At 39.5% G+C, this 18,873-nt stretch overlaps 1 protein-coding gene across 1 annotated transcript in view; it reads right to left on the reverse strand.

Annotated features, from left to right (window-relative positions):
- Positions 1-18,243, reverse strand: part of VEPH1 (ventricular zone expressed PH domain containing 1) — a 206,603-nt gene extending 188,360 nt beyond the window's left edge. Inside the window, exons 1-2 of the mRNA XM_014796244.2 lie at positions 18,140-18,243; positions 14,013-14,307 (exon numbers count right to left, since the gene is read on the reverse strand). Coding sequence (XP_014651730.1) covers positions 14,013-14,210 — 198 coding nt within the window. The 5' untranslated portion in view covers positions 14,211-14,307; positions 18,140-18,243. The remainder of the gene's footprint in view (positions 1-14,012; positions 14,308-18,139) is intronic.
- Between the last annotated feature and the right edge of the window lie 630 nt (positions 18,244-18,873).

Genomic DNA, 18,873 nt, shown 5'->3' on the forward strand with positions numbered 1-18,873 from the left:
GGTGGGAAGAGTGGATGTGGCATGGAAGTGGAAGTTTGGGAGAGAAGAAGGGAGATGTCGTAAGGCAGAGGACAGATCATTTCTCTCTCCCTTCCTTTAGAGACAGCGTTGCAGAGTGGTTAAGAGCATGGACTCTTGGGTCAGACTGCCCATGCTCAAGGCCACATTCTGCTCTTATCAGCTCTGCAATCTTGGACAATCACTTATCTCTCTGGACCTCAGTTGCCTAATCCTTAAAATTAAGATATTATTAATATCTACCTCCCATGACTCATGAGGATTAAATGAGTTAACATAGGGAAAGGATTTACAACAGTGTCTGGCACATAGTAAGTGCAGATAAAGGTTAGTTATTATTATTTTTATTGTTTCTTTTAAGGGTAACAGAATCCTAAAAACCAGCCTTGGGTTTATAACTTACAGTGAGTTGTAAATATTTCCTTCCATGCTTACAATTTTTATACATTTATTCCACAACCACTTAATAATGTACAGCACAAAAAGACCACATAGTTACTCACCTCTTATAGTCACATTCTACATTGGCATCCATACTAATAACCCTTTATATTTGTATCGCTCTTTCTGCTTTTAAAAGCACACATGTATACATACCTCATTTATTTTATCATTCTAAGAAACTCCAAAGTCAAGACACTAGCAGCAACAACAACAACAAAAGTGGTCCCAGAGCTGATAATACCACTGGAGTTTCCCAGCAGAAGCAAACATAAAACTACTTTGGGGGCCGGCCCGGTGGCGCAAGCGGTTAAGTGCGCGCGCTCCGCTGCGGCGGCCCGGGGTTCGCTGGTTCGGAACCCCGGGCGCGCACCGATGCACTGCTTGGCAAGCCATGCTGTGGCGGCGTCCCATATAAAGTGGAGGAAGATGGGCACAGATGTTAGCCCAGGGCCGTCTTCCTCAGCAAAAGAAGAGGAGGATTGGCGGATGTTAGCACAGGGCTGATCTCCTCACAAAAAAAAAAAAAAAAAAAAAAAAAAAACTACTTTGAAGGGAGAAACACTCAACCCAAGCCATTCAGTATTCACACATGTAAAATCCTATTTAAACTGAACTCAAAAATCCAAAATTGTAAAACCCTCAAGGAAATACGCCAATATGAGCACATCAGTAGATGAAACTTAGAGCAGATTAGATATTAAAAAACTTCAAGTAATGGAATTATTGACCTCAAATTATACAATTATATGTTCAAAATAATTCAAGGTATAAAGGAAAATTCTTTCTATGAACAAAGACAAAGTAACTTAAAAAAGTAACAGAAAGATGTTAAAAAGAACCAACTGAAATTTGGATGGAAACCAAATTCCAATCCAAAAAGACTCAATGGATTGGAACATGGAGCTGAGGGGATAAAAAAATAATGTGTCACACAGTGATGAAAAATACAAAAAATCAAGACATGGAGTTACAAAAAAATTTTTTTCTTGTGATGAGAGCTTTTAAGATCTACTCCCTTAGCAACTTTCAAATATACAATATAGTATTATTAACTATCATCACAAGGAAAAAATTGTGTAACTATGTATGGTGATGGATGTTAACTAGACTTATTGTGGTGATCATTTTGCAAAATATACAAATATTGAATCATTATGCTGTACACCCAAAACTAATATAATGATATATGTCAATTATACCACAATTAAAAAAAGAGACATGGAGGATAAAATAGGAAAGACTATGAAGGATATGAGAGCAATAATTTTTGTCTGCCTTGTTTACTATTATGTTTCCAATGCCTAGAATATTGCTGGCAGATAGTAGGTATTCAAAAAATATTTGTGGAATGCATAAGTGAGTGAATAAGTAGGATTTCCAGAAGGAGAGATTAGATTGAAAAGGCAATATTTGATATGATATTTAAGAACTTTCCAAAATTGATAAAAGGCACAAAACTCAAACTCACAGACACAATGAGGATTAAGTAGGAATATACAAATAAAACCACATCTAGACACATAATAGTGAGACCATAGAGCACTAAAGACACAGTGAAAATATTAAAACAGAGAAAAAGTGGATTAAGTATAAAGGAATGACAATGAAACTGACAGTAGATTTCTTAACAACAATAGTAGAAATTACTGAGAAATAAAAAGACTGCCAATCTAGAAATCTATATCCAGACAAATTATCATTCAAAATTAAGGGCAAAATAATGACTTTTGCAGAAAAGAGAGTTTATCACTAGCAGACCTTCACTGAAGGGACTCTTTTTTTTTTGTGAGGGAGATCAACCCTGAGCTAACATCCGTGCTAATCCTCTTCCTTTTGCTGAGGAAGACCGGCTCTGAGCTAACATCTATTGCCAATCCTCCTCCTTTTTTTTTTTTTTCCCCAAAGCCCCAGTAGATAGTTGTATGTCATAGTTGCACATCCTTCTAGTTGCTGTATGTGGGACGCGGCCTCAGCATGGCCGGAGAAGCAGTGCGTCGGTGTGCCCCCGAGATCCGAACCTGGGCCACCAGTAGCAGAGAACGCGCACTTAACCGCTAAGCCACCGGGCCAGCCCTGAAGGGACTCTTAAAATGTTTACTTCAGAAAGTAGGAACTTAGATTCAGAAAGAAAAAAAAGAGGGAGAGGATGAAAAAAAAGATTGGCTAGAAAAGAAATGGAAATATAGGTACTTGAAGTAAGCATTGGCTGAATTTTTTAAAAATCAGCAATTTTAATGAATAGTTTCAAGGGTGTTAAACAAGGTGGAATAAAAGTGCTGCTTAAGAACAATATGTAAGATGGGCATTAAGAGCTCCAGGGTCCTTATGGTAATAGGAGGAGAATAGAGCTACTGAGTAACTTTAGACATAGTTATTATAATTCATCAAATGTACGAAGGTATAAATTATAAAATCTACCATTATGAAGAAAGAGAAAAGACCACCAATGAAATTGTGAGTTATACCATGCCTTAAAGAAAACCCCGTGTAAGACATGAATTCATGGTACTAGCCTCTCATTTCTCTGAATTTTCTTTCATCTATTCTAAGGAAATTGCCCATTTCACCTGCTTTCAGTTGCATTACTTACTGTAGTGTAATAGACAATCTTTTACCAATATCTCAGTAACAAAAAAGTATGTTCTTTTTAGGTTGAAAAGGTGGAATTTATATCATTCCCCCAATGATGAATATTTGGTTCACTAATATAAAATTTTTACACTGATACTCTCTTTCCATGCTTTTCTGCATTGCTAATAAGTTTTTGTTTCAGTGCCACATTATATCTAGAAGTTTTGAAAACATTTTAAATGAATATTTAACTCAACATTAGTAGTAACAATAATGCACCTAATTCAGTTCGAATGATAACAACGTGAAAAGCTATGGCAAGTTCACGCATATGCAGGCAACGGCAACTATATTATGCCTAATGCCTGGTCAACAGCAATTGCAAGATGGCAATCAATTACAAAATATATACTTGGTTCAGAGATATTACTAGGTAAAAAATGTCGTAGAATTAATAAAATATGGTGAATATATTTGCTAAAATTTTAAAGGTAACTACTAAAAGAATAGAAATAGAATGTGTAACTTGCAAACCAATAAAGCCAATAGAGGTGGAAAATGAAATGATAAAAATTCAATCAATTAAAAAATTGCAGAAAAAAAGATAGAAATTCAGAAAATGTAACACAAACTAAAATGGAGAAATATATCCAAATATATCATTTATCACAATAAATATAAGTTGACAAAATTTACCAATTAAAAGACAGAGATTTTCCATTTGGATTATTTTTAAAAATCTATTTACATGGTATTTACAAATTATATTTAAGTCATAAGGACATAGGAAAGTAAAAAGTAAAAAAGAAAAAATAGGCAACTACTACTCTGAAGAAAAAAGGGAAAACTTATTAGAATAAAGATGTTCAGTAATAATAAGAGGAAAAGTTCTCCAAGCAAAAAATAACAAAATTAAACTCGTATGTACATAATAAAAAAGCCCCCAGATTTATAAAACAATCTTGACAAAATTACAGTGAGAAATTGACAAATACAAAATTATAGTGAGAAATTTTAAAACACGTCTCTTAGTAACTGACACTTCAAGCAAACACAAATCTATTGAGGATACAGAAAATTTGACCAATATAATTAACAAGTTATTTAATCAAGATACTTAATATCCTACACCTCATAATTAGAGAATACACACTCCTCTTGAGCACGTACGGAGCATCTAAAGAGGCAGTATAGTGTGGTGGCTAAGAACAGTTTTTGAAGTCAAACTCTCTGGGCTTGATTCTTGGCTCTACAATTTATTAGCTATACAATCTTGGACAAGTTAAATTATTAACCTCTTTGTGCCTCAGTTTCCTCGTCTATAAAATGGAGATAATACTAGTACTTATCTCAAAAGCTTATTGAAAGGAATAAATATAGTAACATATGGTAAGCTCTTAGAACAGTTCCTGGCACACAGCAAGCACTACATAAGTATTAGCTATTATTACTTGCACAGAAGAGCCTTAAACTATGCTACAAAGCAAGTCTCAGCCACTTCCAAACAGTCAGAATCATGCAGTTCACAATCTCTGACTACAATGTAGTCAAATTCTAACTTAACAACAAAATGATTACAAAAATTCTTTGGGAAATTAGAACACAAACTTCTAAATCACTTATGAGTGAAAGAGAAAATCACAATAAAATAAGAAAGTACTTAAAATTTGTAATGAAAATACTATATCTCAGAAACTTGTGGGATTAAGCTAAGAGGTACTTAGCAAGAAATTTACAGTCTTAAATGCTTATATTAGAAAATAAGAAAGTAAAAAAAATCAATAACTAATCATACAACAGAGGGGATCAGAAAAAGAATAGCAGAATACAACCAGAGAAAAAACAAAAGGAAAAGAGTAAACATCAAAAAAGAAATTAATGAGATAGAAAAAAAGATCCTATAAAGATGATTAATAAACTAAAAGTTTTTAAAAAAGACAAAGCTCTAAAAATATCAGTGAAAAAGAGCATTTAAATACAGATGCAGCAGAACACAAAAAATAAGGATAGGGCTGGCCCCTTGGCTTAGCGGTTAAGTGCACGCGCTCCGCTACTGGCGGTCTGGGTTCCGATCCTGGGCGCGCACCGACGCACCGCTTCTCCCGCCATGCTGAGACAGCGTCCCACATACAGCAACTAGAAGGACGTGCAACTATGACATACAACTATCTACTGGGGCTTTGGGGAAAAAAAAGAGGAGGATTGGCAATAGATGTTAGCTCAGAGCCGGTCTTCCTCAGCAAAAAGAGGAGGATTAGCACAGATGTTAGCTCAGGGCTGAACTTCCTCACAAAAAAAAAAAAAAAAAAGAATAATACAAGCAATTTTATGCCAATAAATTTGAAAACTCAGATAAAATATACAATTTCCCAGGAAATATATTTTACCAAATGTGGCTAAAGTGAAACTCCTCCAATTTTCTTCAAAGAAATTGAATCAGTAGTTTAAAAATTTACTAAAAAACTCCCCCAAACAAAAAAACTCATGGTACCCAGAGGGTTTTACAGCTTTCTATGAAATCAAGGAACAGATGGTGGCAATCTTATAAAACTCTTATAGATAATAGAAATGTGGAAACGTTTCCCAACTCAGTTTATGGGACTAGTATGTACAACTCGATACCAAAACCAGGTAAAAACAATGGAGGAAAAGACAATTATAGGCCAATCTTGGTTCCAAAACTCCTTTCAAAATAGCAAACCAAATCAAGAAATGTGTTAAAATAAATGCCAAATTTTATTTTATCCGAAGAATGCAATAATGGTTTTATGTTTTAAAAATGTATTGCTGCAAATCATCACATTAATAGATTAAAAGGGAAAATAAGATTATCTCAAAAGAGCAGAAAAAGCTGTTGATAAAATTAAACAATTCTTAGAAAAACAATAAAATAGGAATAAAAGGGAACCTCCTTAATCTGATAAAGGATATTAACCATAAGCCTGGAGCAAACACTATACTTAAATTAAAAAGTCAGAAAACTCCCTTTAAAGAATGAGAAAAGGCTATCTGCCATCCCCATTCCATTCGACATCGTTCTGGAGTGCTAGTCAGGATAAGACTGAGAAATCACATAAAAGCATCAAGATTGGAAAGGAAGAAACAAAATCATCTTTATTTTAAGATAAGGACTGTATACATAAAAAAATTCCGAAGAAGGTGTTTCTCTTATCTTAAAAAAATTCTTTCCTGACTTGCTATTGCTTTCTAATTACCACTCCATTTCTCTGTTACTCCTCCTAGGAAAATGCCCAGAGATGTTACTGCTCGTTTTCTTCAAATCTTCTCCCATTCTGTCTTAAACTAACTCCAGCCCAGCCTTCACCCCTACCTATCCAACGACACTGCCTTTGTCAAGTTGCAGTGAACTTCATGTGCCTGAATCTAATGGTCAAGTCTCAGTCCTCCTCTCCCTTGACCTATCAGCAGCAGTTGACACCGCTCCGTCCTCGATACAGTTTCTCCACTTGGCTTTCAGGACGTCATGCTCTTCCGACTTTCTTCCTCCTTCACTGGACCTTTCTCTCAATTTACTTTACTGGTCCATCTCCATCTCCTTGACCTCTGAGCACTGGGCTCAGTTTTTGGACTTTCTTATTTTCTGTCTACACTCACTCCCTTGGTGATCTCATTCAGTCTCAAGGCTGATGAGTTCCAAAATGATGATACCCAGCCTGGACCTCTCTCCTCAACTCCAGTCTCATGTATCCAACTATCTACATGACATCTCCACTCAGACGCCTGACACCTCAGACTTTACATGTCTGCAGCAAACTCTTGATTCATTCCTACCCCTCCTCTCCAAATTTGTTCTTCCCTCAGTCTTCTCCAACTTACCTAATGAGAACTTCATCATTCTAGTTTTTCAGGCCAAAAATCATTGAGTCTCCCCCCACCCTTTACATGCTACGCCCATATCAACAAATCCTGTTGGTTCCACCTTCAAAATACATCCAGAATCTGAACACTTCTCACCACCTTCATTGCTCCGTGATGGTCAGAGTCTCTGTTGCTTCTTATCTGGATTACTGCTGTAGCCTTTTAATTGGCCTCCCTGATTCTACCTTTGCCTTTTCACAGACTCTTCTCAAAATAGGAAAAGGAAAGTCAGATCATGTTACTTCCCTGGTCAGAACTCTCCAATGGCTACCCAAGGCCCTATGTGATCCAGCCTCCATCTCCCTTCTGACCTGTTGTCCTATGACCTTCCTGCCTTGCTCTCTGCTTCATCCACACTGACCTCCTTGCTGTCATTCAAAAACTCCAAGCTGCCCTCAGGGCCTTTGTACCTGATGCTTCTGCCTGAAATGATTTCTTCCAGATATCCGCCAGTATTGCTCCCTCACCTCCTTCAAGTTTTGCTTAAACGTCAGCTTCTCAGTATGTCCTACCTTGTCTGCTCTGTTTAAAACTTCAAACCTCCAATCCCCTGTCCCCATCATCTGCTTTATTTTTCTACATAACACTCACTTATCGTCTTCTAATATACTATATATTTTCCTTATTTATTTTATTTTCTGTTCTCACCCAATTAAATAGATGATGGCAGAGACTTTTTGGTCTATTTTGCTCATTCCTGTATCCTCAGCATCCAGTACAGTGCCTGGCACATAGTAGGTGCCCAACATATTTGTCAAATAAATGGAAAAATTTACAAATTATTAAGATTAATAAAAGAGTTGACTGAATATACTGATATAAGATCACTATACAAGTATCATTTCTGTCATAACCACTTGAAAAAAAATAGTTGGAATATACAATTTTAAAAAAGGATTCCATTTATGATCTCAGCTAAAACATATAAAACACTTATAAATTTAAAGAAAGATGTACAGAGGCCGGCCCTGTGGCTTAGCGGTTAAGGGCACACACTCTGCTACTGGCACCCTGGGTTCAGATCCCGGGCACACACCGATGCACTGCTTTTCCGGCCATGCTGAGGCCGCATCCCACATACAGCAACTAGAAGGATGTGCACCTATGACATACAACTATCTACTGGGGCTTTGGGGGAAAAAAAAAAAAGGAGGAGGATTGGCCATAGATGTTAGCTCAGAGCCGGTCTTCCTCAGCAAAAAGAGGAGGATTAGCATGGATGTTAGCTCAGGGCTGATCTTCCTCACAAAAAAATAAATAAATAAAAAAAGATGTACAAGACTCTTAAGATCCTTAGGAAAAAAAATCATAAAATTTTATTGAAAGATATTTAAGATGATCTAAATAAATGGATAGATACACAATATCTACAGATTAGAGGACAGTACCATAAAGATGTTAATTTTCTTCAAATTCATCTACAGATATAATGAAATTCCAATTAAGATACTGACAGAATTATTCATGAAACTTGAAAAGCTTAATACAAAATTGTTAAAGAACAAAAGCAAATCAAAGTAATTTTAAAGAAGGAGTTTGAGGATACTTGTCCTATCAGATATCAAGGCTTATTACAGTAAAAGCTGAAAGGCAAGCTACATTTGGAGTAAGAGATATGTGTTATGCATAAGTGACAAAAGATCAGTACAAGAATATCCGGAAAAACTCCTCAAATTAATAAGGAAACATTTTTTTAAAAAAACTATTAATCAAAAAATGGAGAGAAAAGAAAAGAAAAAAACTTGAAACCATAAACAAGCACTTTACTGAAGAGGAAACCCAAATGGCAAATAGCAAGTAAACACATGAAAAAATGGTCTGGTTGGCCTCCCTAAGAACGAGGGGAGTGCAAATTTAAATAACAATCAGATACTGCTTCACTTAAATTGACAAAAACTTTAAAAATCTAAGGAAAGCAAGCATTTGTGAGGATATAAAGCCTCTGACACTCTTGTACATGGCTGATGGGAGTGTAAATTAGTACAACCACATTAGAGAGCAACTTGGTGATATATCAGGAAGTTGAATGTTTATAAAACCCCCAAACCAGTTGTTTCACTCCTAGTTGTGTACACAAGAAATACTAGCACATTTGCCAAAAGTGCTAATTGTAAGAATGTTTACTGCAGCACTGTTTAAATAGTAAATGTCCATCAAAAGAAGAATGGATAAACAAATTTTGGCATAGTCATATAATGAAATACTCTATCCCACTGAAAACAAATGAATTGGAACTACATGTACCAACATAGCTAAACTTCAAAAACATAATATTGAGCCTTATGACAGCATTTATGTAAAGTTTGAAAACATGAAATATAATACCATAAGTAATTTTGAACCATGCATATGTAGCAAAGAAATAAAAACATGCATGGATAAATACCACAATCAGGATACTGGCTACCTTTGGGAGCAAAGGAAGGAGAATTGGAGTAGAGACAGACATGCAGGTGATTTCAATTTTATCTAATTGCTTAAACTGAGTGATTTTTGTATGCCTAACATTTTTTATTGTTAAAAAACATTAAAAAGAACTGGAAGGTGGGTAGATTAATTAGGCATGAGTGAACATTGTGGGAAAGGTGGAGTTGAGAGTGTGAGAAGAAGATAAGTGGGTAGGGAGACAATCTCACCTGGAGGAGTCTGGAAGGAGAGCCAAGGGAGCAGAAGAACTGACTATTAGGTAAGAGCAGTCCAGAAAGGACTTGAAAGGAAAAGGTAAAACTTAAAGGCACATTTGGGAACTTGGAGAGAATTCTGAATGAAAAGTGACTTGTCAAACCAAGCCTAAGGACAAAATATCTTCCAGCTGTGTTTTGGAGTAACTGGTGGAAAAAGAAGGCATGGACCTCAGAGCGGAATCTAGTAAGGTTCAATCATTTTGTGAGTGACTTTGGGGGAAAGATTGGAGGCTTGCTTACTGAATTTTCAGATTCTACAAAGCTGGGAATGATAACTAATATACTGGACAAAATCATGGTTTTTAGAAGGTATGGATATCATGGAATGAGGGCCTAAAGACAAGAATATTATTTCAATGGTTTAAAATGTGACATAGTACACTTAGTTTTTTTTTCAAGTTATCTAATTATAAGTATTGATTCAATCTGAAGGTCTTAGCACATCACAGGATAAATGTGGCCAACTGTCTGATGTTACTATTGAAAAGAAATTTTAGAAACAGAGTATCTGACTAGTATCAGCAATTGTTGCAAGCAATTGGTTCAAGTAATGGGCGATGATAAATTACAATAATAAATTAGGAAGACTCCCAGGCAGGGTAAACAGAATGTTGAGAATGTAGGCAGTACTTGGGAGCTACAATGAGGCATCCTCCAAAAACTTGGAAACAAGATTGCCCTTTGAAAATTAAACAAAAAAATCCACTTGTACAAGTGGGATTAGCCAGCTACAGGACTACCACAAGATACTATCTGAACACAGGTGACTTTACAGGTGAGTTAAATATCATCTCAGGGAGGTAGAGCTGGAATGTGATTGTAGCAGAGGAGGAAGAAACCTAATCAATAATAATATTCTTGTCTGGAGAAAGACTGGGTAAATAGAGTTGGAAAGAACAGCATGGAGCACACAAGAATACTGACCAATATGAGTTATAATTTTCATTGTAAATCAATGTCAGCATTCTAATTTATATTTCTGAGTCTTGCATCTGGATAGCATGACTTGGGTAGCATTTCTCATGTACTGACAAAATTGAGTTTCTGGACCCTAGACTGGAAATGTGATGTGGTGTAACCTTTTCCTGCCAAAGGCCTCTTCTTTGTCAGGGAAAAAACATGAGGACACTAAAGATGTTTAGCTGGGAATAGAGAAGCCAGAGGTGAGACTAATATCACTATCTTCCCATGTTTAAAGTGCTTCTTGTAGGAACAGAGGTTAGATTCTTTTGATTGTTGGGGCAAAGAACAGAACAAAGCACAATAGATAGAAAACACAAACAGTAAGATTTCATCTGGCCAAAAGGAGGAACATGCTAACAATTTGAACTTCCAACAGTGTGTTCCACTGCTATCTCTTTGTCAGTTAGGATTCTTTGGTCATAAGTAATAGAAAAAGTCTGGATAACTGTAGCACAAAATAAAAGATTAATTAAAAGGTATGAAGTGGCTCACAGATTGGAAGGAAAAGCTGAAGGACCTGGCCTTAGAGGGGCAGTGACCGAGGCAGCTATGGTGATGAGGGGCTGGAATCAAAGGACTGTTTCTTTGGGGCACCATCATCATGATGATAGATAACCCTCTGCTAGCTTGGGTCAAGTGTCCCCACTCCTTCCCTCCCCACTCCAGTAGCAAGGGCAAGGTCGGCAACCTTGACTGAAGGCCCCATCAAGGCTTCATGCGATGGAAAGGGGAAATTTACCACAGGAAAATTGAGAAGCAGGAGAAAATATCAAAAACCTACTACATTTTTATCACTGCAAATGCAAAAGGAGAGGACACATATTTGTCAGGAATCCTAAAGAAGGGATTTCTGTGCTGAAAGGAAGTTTGAAAACATGATTTAGAAAGTCCCTTCCAGTTCTATGTTTCTAAAGAGAAATTAAGAAGTGGAATTGATGACGAAGATCCAGGGTCATTAGGAAAGGACTGACAGGAAAGATCTGGTCCTGGTCATAAGGGAGGGATGTGACGCAGCCAGCAGGGCAGTGAGCCACACAGTAGGCACAGTAGTTCCATGGACTAATCACTGGTACTTGTTGTTGAATGTCTTGGGCATTGAAGCCTCAAGGACAGGTTTTGAACAATTGAGAGACATGTAATAAAATCTGGTTTGGAAGGTTTAATCTGTTAACTGTTGGTAGATTGAACTAGAGAAAGTCAAGACCAAAAAGGAGATCAATTGTTTTGAGGGCCTGAGCCATGGTGATAGCAGCAGGACGGGAACAGAAAGAGGAGATGAAGAGGCATTTCTCAGGCAGTGTCTACAGGACTTACTGGGAAAGGAGAGAGTGAGAGAAAGGGGTCAAGAGTGACTCCGGGTTTCAAACAAGGAGATCTAGGAAAATGATAGTATAACTAGAAGAAAGATGATAACTTTTAATTTAGATATATTGAGTTTGAGGTGATAGATATCAACTAGCATGGGCTTGAAGCTTAGGGAGAGATGTCAAGGCTGAAAACAGATTTGGCATTCCCTAATGTAGAGACTGCACTTGAGGTTCTACAAATAGATAATTTTCTGTAATGACAGAGTGACAGAGTATAATGTGAAAGGGCAATTATGTCTCTTTAGAAACAAGTAATCATTAAGAACTAGAACCACTAGAAATCATTTCAGGAATAATGAAACTTGAGCTGGCTTTTAAAGGAATGGAGTGGGAGAAGGAATTCCACACAGGAATGTGTTTACAACTAGGATTGAGTAGCAAATTTAAAAATTAGATTGACCTACGTGATCCCTTTAAGAAATGATTCTTTTCATTCTGCCACCCATCTTCTCTATGCCCCGGTTACAGATAGAGAAATGGGAGAAGTGAGATGTGATAAAAGTTAGTAAATGAAGAACACAGGAAAACTACTGGCTCTCTAGACCTGCTGGTCTGGTGGGATGCTGATCAGAGGGCTTAAAGGATGGACAATGCTCCTGATGACAAGGGATCTGCCAGCCTTATGGTTAAAAATGGGGACATACAACAGCACCTACTAGTCTTAAATTCTGAATTTGACATCTGTGAAACCAAGCAATTGATAAAGGAAACAAAGGAAATCACTGCCACTAGTGACCTCTAGTGGAAATAGGCCTCAGGAAACTTAGAGAGAGAGAGAGATTTTCTACTGGATTAGGTGAAAATCAGTGGCATATTCAGCCAATTTATTTCCAGAGGAGTGTAAGGAATGAGCTGCTGAAAATAGCACACAAATCCTACCCAGAAAGTGGAAAAGTACCAGGAATACTTTGTGTTCTGAGTCAGACTAAGTTGATTAATGTTTTGGAAAAAATGCGGACATGTAATTGCTGTCCAAGACATTACCTGGGAAAAGAAGAGTGTTTGGGCAGTGACTTCACTGGTCACTGGGGGATCTGGCATGTTGATGGCAGCCAACAAGAGAACATGCTGATACGCTTGAGGAAGAAGCCACACTGGTTGCTAGTGTGCCTTTTAAATGTGTCTTCATTATAACATGGAAGAAAGCTGTTATCTCTGAAATATGTACACACTTGCTAATTCAGTATTTTATGGCTCAAGTCCTGTCTCTTTCCTCTGCCCATTGGGTGTTTGTGTCAAGTGCTGGCAAACGCCGTCGAGCTGGGAGGATGCAAGAGGATGCTTGGTGGCCTTGGCCTTTGAAAGTGGACCAATCTCATGGAGGGTCCAAGCATGACCAAGAAGGTCGACATTAACCTACGCTGGGCACTCCACATGCACCTTCTTTGGGAAGTGCTTTCAGAATATATTATATTGACATTGAGGAAAAGCAAAGGCAGGGGAGGGTTGATGGAGATTTTAAATGTCTGATCACCCTGGTGGCTAATAATGGGTGAGTTGAATTACATAGGCTGAGGGGCAGAAAAAGGAGCGGAAGAAAGATAAATAAGACAGAGACCATATAGAAGCAAACAGAGTCATTGTTATTAAGCCCTGGGCAACTGTCACTTCTGGCAGCAGAGTGATCTTTGTCCTTGTCTCATATTACCTGCATGACAGGAGGTGTCATCCTGCCTTCTTTCATTATTCAACCTCCACTGCACACCCTGCTTTGTTTACTGATATTATTGTGCAGCTTGGCAGGTCTGCTGTTCCCCAGATTTGCTCCCTCACCTCTCCACGTCATTTCAAGGATGTAGAAACAGACTTAGATAAGCTTTTTGTGGGAATTCCACCCTGGTTTGCAATTTCTAGAGTTCTGGTCTCTGTGAGTGGACAGAAGGCAGCCTAGCTGCCCCTAAGTCAGTGACTTCCCTGGTGTTATTTCTTAGATGCCAAACTAAACCATAGAGCAGAGTTAAGAGAAACCAATATTAGTGGTCCTTCCTCTTTCCCGTCTAAAGATCCTTTCCCCCAGGATATGTACAGTCATTTGGCTCCAGAATAGGTCATTTCAAGGGTCTTGTCTCAAGACTGGTTTACTTACTGAAGATGAGCTAATTATTTTAATTTGCTCCAAAGCTTCCGTCAGGCTGTCTTCAATCTCAGAGTCATCTAAGGAGAAGAGGTCTCCAGCTCGTGAAAGATCTTTGTGTCCTAAGACCAGTCTGAAAAGTTGATGCATGATGAGGAGTTTGGTAATCAGTTGACGTTTTGTAGGCCCAGGGCCACAGGTTTCAGTCATCAGAGGTTAGTAAGACAAAACCATGTAGCTGAAGGCAAACTTCCTATTCTTCGAAAGGTCATTTTTCTCCACACTTTGAGGTCTTCTTTGACACTCTCTGCAAGAGAAATAAATGACACAATATAGCCGTTAGCAGAACGGCATGAGCTCAGAATGTGAACTTGGTGCCCAGCAGAGAGAAAAAAAGAGAAATTTGGAAATGTGCATAGAGTAACAGATCCTGGCTTGATGATCTTCAAATGAGCTCTTTCTTAGTTTTGTCTCAAGAAGTCTTGTCAAAAATTATTAGGTTTCTCCAGGATTTAATTTGAGCCTTAAAAAGCAGCTTAAACCCCACACTTATTTTTCTTCTTTCTGTATCCTTTCTATATCCTTCTCCTTCTCTCCATGCCACAAGGAAACAAATGGAGAAACAACAAATAGGTCTAACACTTGCCAGATTTTCCCCAAACAGATTCCTATGAACCCCAAACAAAAAAGGGCAATGAAAGGAAAGAGAGAACACAAGAAACATCCTTTAGACCCACTGCCTGGTGTCCTCTTTTTTCCTGGGCATAGGAACCGGTGCTCACCTCCTTAGCTGGGTTTCTTTCCCATATCGGCAGCAGAATCTCCCCCGACCCTCCGTCCAGAAGGTGATCTCAATGCTCGCCTTGTTCTTATGTACTCTCTAAACAGGTAGCAATGAAACAAAGGACTCTGCCTAGAAGTGTGAAGCTAGATCCTCTCCACTGAATGTGAGTATGAACTTGAACTTGAACACTGAACTTGGTGATAGCATTGCGACGCAGGCTGAAGAGGAAGGGCTTTGGGATCAAGCAATCTCTCCCTATTCCCACAGTTGAAATAATGAAATCCCGCTATACTTCTTAGTCAATTAGCAGTCTGTGGAGAGTAGGGCAATGGCACAAATTAAATATCTGATTATTCTCATCGGCTCCCTTCTGGCCCTAATAAAATCGCAGACCATTTGCAATGGTAGAGACCTTAACGATCATTTAATGGCCAGGGAGGTTCAATGACTTCCCCAAGGCCCCGTGGTAGCTGTGGCAGTGCTGTTCCCCTGATTTCAGGCCAGCGGGCTTCCCCCACGGTTAACAGGAGACTAGAGTCATCTCATAGATGCAGGTAACTTACAAATGTAGCCACAGGCTCAGAGAGAGCCAAGAGTGATTTATTTAATTAAGCAGTAGGCGATTCCGTCCAAAATTTCACTCTGAATGTGTTCCCCAGAATGGGCATGAAAAGGAAGAGGGGAGTCTGCTGCTTCCTTGGGCAGTCTTCCCTTCTGAGTTTATCACTGTGGGAGCCCCTTTCTGTGCTGAATGCAATTTTATAGCTCAAAGATACATACTCTCCGTGCAATATGGTCTCTAAACACAAGTCAAATCCTTCATCAGGCACTCCATTAAATAAGCTATCAGTAGTATTCCAAATGGCACAATTCGTTGGCCATTGAAGGGATTTCAAGTACAGTATCCCCTACATGCAACTTTTGTGCTATCTACCAGCTTTAGAAAAATGACACCCAATACTTATATATGCTTGTCTGTGTGCCAGGCACTGTCCTGATGCTTTGTAAACATTAACTCATTTAACCCTCATAGTAACATTACGAGTTTATTTCATCCCCATTTCACAGGTGAGGAACCAGAGGCATTAATAACTTGCCCAAGCCACACAGCTAGTAAGCTGGAGAGCTGGCATTTGGACCCAGAGATTCCAGTGCTAGGCTCCAAGGTCTTGACCACTACGGTATGTTGATTCCATGTAAGGCTCCATGTGAGGTGACTCTTAGGAGTAAAGGCCCTCAGAGCATTGTGAACATTTGAGGGTGAAGATATGGGTAGGGGCATAAAGCAAGAAAATGAATTTCTGTTCCCTCCTTCACTGACCCTGCATGCTTGCCCATCTATGCCCTGGGATTCAGGCCAATCAGAGAGCAGCAGAGTCACAACGAAGAGAAGCTTAGAGGAAGAAGAAAGAAGGAGAGTGGTGGGGAAGGTTTCAGGGGGTGGGGAGAGCAGAGTGGGGGTCCTACAAAGCAGTCTGCACCCTGGCAAATGTGGAAGGTGAACTGCAATATCTATGAGAAAACTTAGGGCAGTGTCTTCCTGAATTTTCCCCTGAACACATCCTCCTCCCCTCAGACATTTGCAGTGACAGAGTCTTGGTGAAATAATATTCAGAAAAAGAAGACAATGGATGGAAGTGACTTCACCGCGGCCCATCAGGTCGTCGGTCAATATCGGGCACTTCTGGAAGCAGATTCAGCTGCCCCAGACATACCAGAGCCGGAGCTCTGAGAAGGAGCAAAAATACACACTGGTCGAGAGGAGCACCCCTAGGCTTTTCCTGGGTTCCTTCTTTACTCTCCACACTTAGATGACACCTGGTGTGGAGCCCCACATTCATGCTTCCAACTTCAGCTGTTGCTCTTGAGTGTCCATTATGTGCAAAACATGATTGTTCAACACACAGCCATACTTAAAAACTTCCACACATCCAGGGTGGGTAGAGAGAGACGAGACTTGTACCAAACATTCCACAATACAAGGATGACCCAGAGAAAAGTCTCTTAGGTAGTATGAAAGGAAGTCTGGGGAAGTACCAGTGAGAGAGAGATCTCTCCTAGGGGAAGATGGTACAGAATGGCTTTGTAGGGGAAATTGTGTTCGAGTTGGGCTTTTTAGGGTAGGTTTCACTCAATGCATGTGTGCTGAGTATGTACTAAGTCAGCTGCTTGTCTGGGGACCCAGATTCAAGTCCCAGCCCAGCCACTCAGCTGTTGTGGGACCTTTGGTTCATGCTTTTCCCTTCCCTGAGCCTCAGTTCCTCATCTGTAAAATGGGGTTAATGCATGCCTAGTTGATCTCATCAGGCCGTTTTGAAGATCAAAGCTGATAACATGTAAAAGGGCCCTCTGTAAAATAATGACACCAAGAGCTGATGTTTAGTGGGTGTTTACCCTGTGTCAGGCACTACTCCAAGTGCTTCCCAAGTGCTAAGTCACAATTCTCACAACAGTTCCATGCCACGAGAAACTGATGTTCACAGAGGAAAACAACCGGCCCAGGGGCACCTGGAGAGTAAGTTGTAGAGTCTGGACTGAAGGCAGCTGGTCCTGCAGGCAAAGCCCTCTCAGGGCTGTGTACAGTCGTGTACATGTCCGTGTGTGATAATTATTGCGCTGTCTCCCTTCTCATCAGTCATCATTTAAAGAGTGCCCACATGCTGCAGTTTACTGCCCTTTTCTGGATAAGGATCAGCAAGGCACATTATTTATTTTTCAGCAGCTCTGGTCAATGTTTTGCTCAGGTGTCTGGCTTCTCCTGCTGGTCTGTTTGCAACAGCAGAGGTCAGAGCCAGATCAAATTCTACCTCATCTTCTGAGAAACTCTCTACCCTTATGAATTTCATAGTCCTGTGGCCTATATGCATGTATACAGAAGTACCCACCTTACGCACACAACCACACACACACACGCACATATGTGCGCACACTCGGATACTTTCTATGTACCAAGCTCTTTGCTAGACACTTTCTTCTCTTAGTTCTCCCATCAACCCTGCAGGTAGATATTTGCACCAAAGAGGAAATAGGACTGGTGAGGTTAAGGTTACACACAGAGCCAAGATTCACATCCAAGTAGGTCAGCCTGCAAATCTCATACTTTCTGTATTACAAAAACTGGCTTATAAAGTTCCCTGTTACTCCCAACTTTCACTCTCATAATTTCTTTCCCTAATCCTTAAGGGACCCTAATCTGAAGCACACATTCTCATTATTCAGAACATATTTTTTAAGCAGGTATTGGTTGACAAGTCAGGTTTAGTACAGAGAAACACAGCACAAAAAGAGAAACGATTCTACGCCAAAAGTGACACATTTCAAGGAGTCACAGCTGTCCCCCGCACACTCGCGTTACCTGCGCACTACTCCTTAAAGGCGTGCTTGCTGGTACTCAGCTGTACGTTTTGAGACTGGGTGGGAGATTCAGGCAGCGGACTCTGAGGGCACAGCAAGTGGAATCCACTCAGCTCAGTGAACCTGAAGTTGTTCATTTCGGTGCCGGATGGAAGAATTCAAGGAATGCAGCCTGATGCCACCGGCAGCTTGGAGCTGGTCAGGTGACAGGCTGCGCCTCACCCAATGGAGAGTTACTTCTGAGTGGAGTGCTCTGTTTCCCGAGGTGAAACATAAAGCCTGCTCCAGTAAAGCAGAGTTGTTTTTAACAGAGAAAACAAAACTCCCTGTGTTCATGAAAATCTATACTTTCCTTGGGAAGAATGGAGAAACAAAACCCCACACAGGAAACAGTTTCAACAGGAACTCGAGCAGGTGAATGGAGTGGCTATTGGGAACCATTTCACAAAGCCCAGAGAAGAGAAAACTGCAGCCTAATTAACACTGACTCCCTCCCGAGGCGTCACACACACAGTTGGAAACACTGAGCGTTTGTCCAGGAAGAGTCCCAGCTCCTAAAGAAGTGGTCCTCTTGCTCTGCCTCTAGATTAACATCGCTGAAAGTTTAAGGATGCAGGATGTTGCTTATAAGTGGAACAAACTTACTCAACAAAAATGCATACACTTTTTTTTTTATTTGCTGGGAGGTTATTCATAAAAATGTACTTGGACCAGATATATCAGATTTGTGCTTTA

This window comes from Ceratotherium simum, chromosome 15 (genome assembly GCF_057802395.1).
Source record: "Ceratotherium simum simum isolate JZ-2026a chromosome 15, ASM5780239v1, whole genome shotgun sequence".
In the NCBI taxonomy this organism is placed as follows: Eukaryota; Metazoa; Chordata; class Mammalia; order Perissodactyla; family Rhinocerotidae; genus Ceratotherium; species Ceratotherium simum.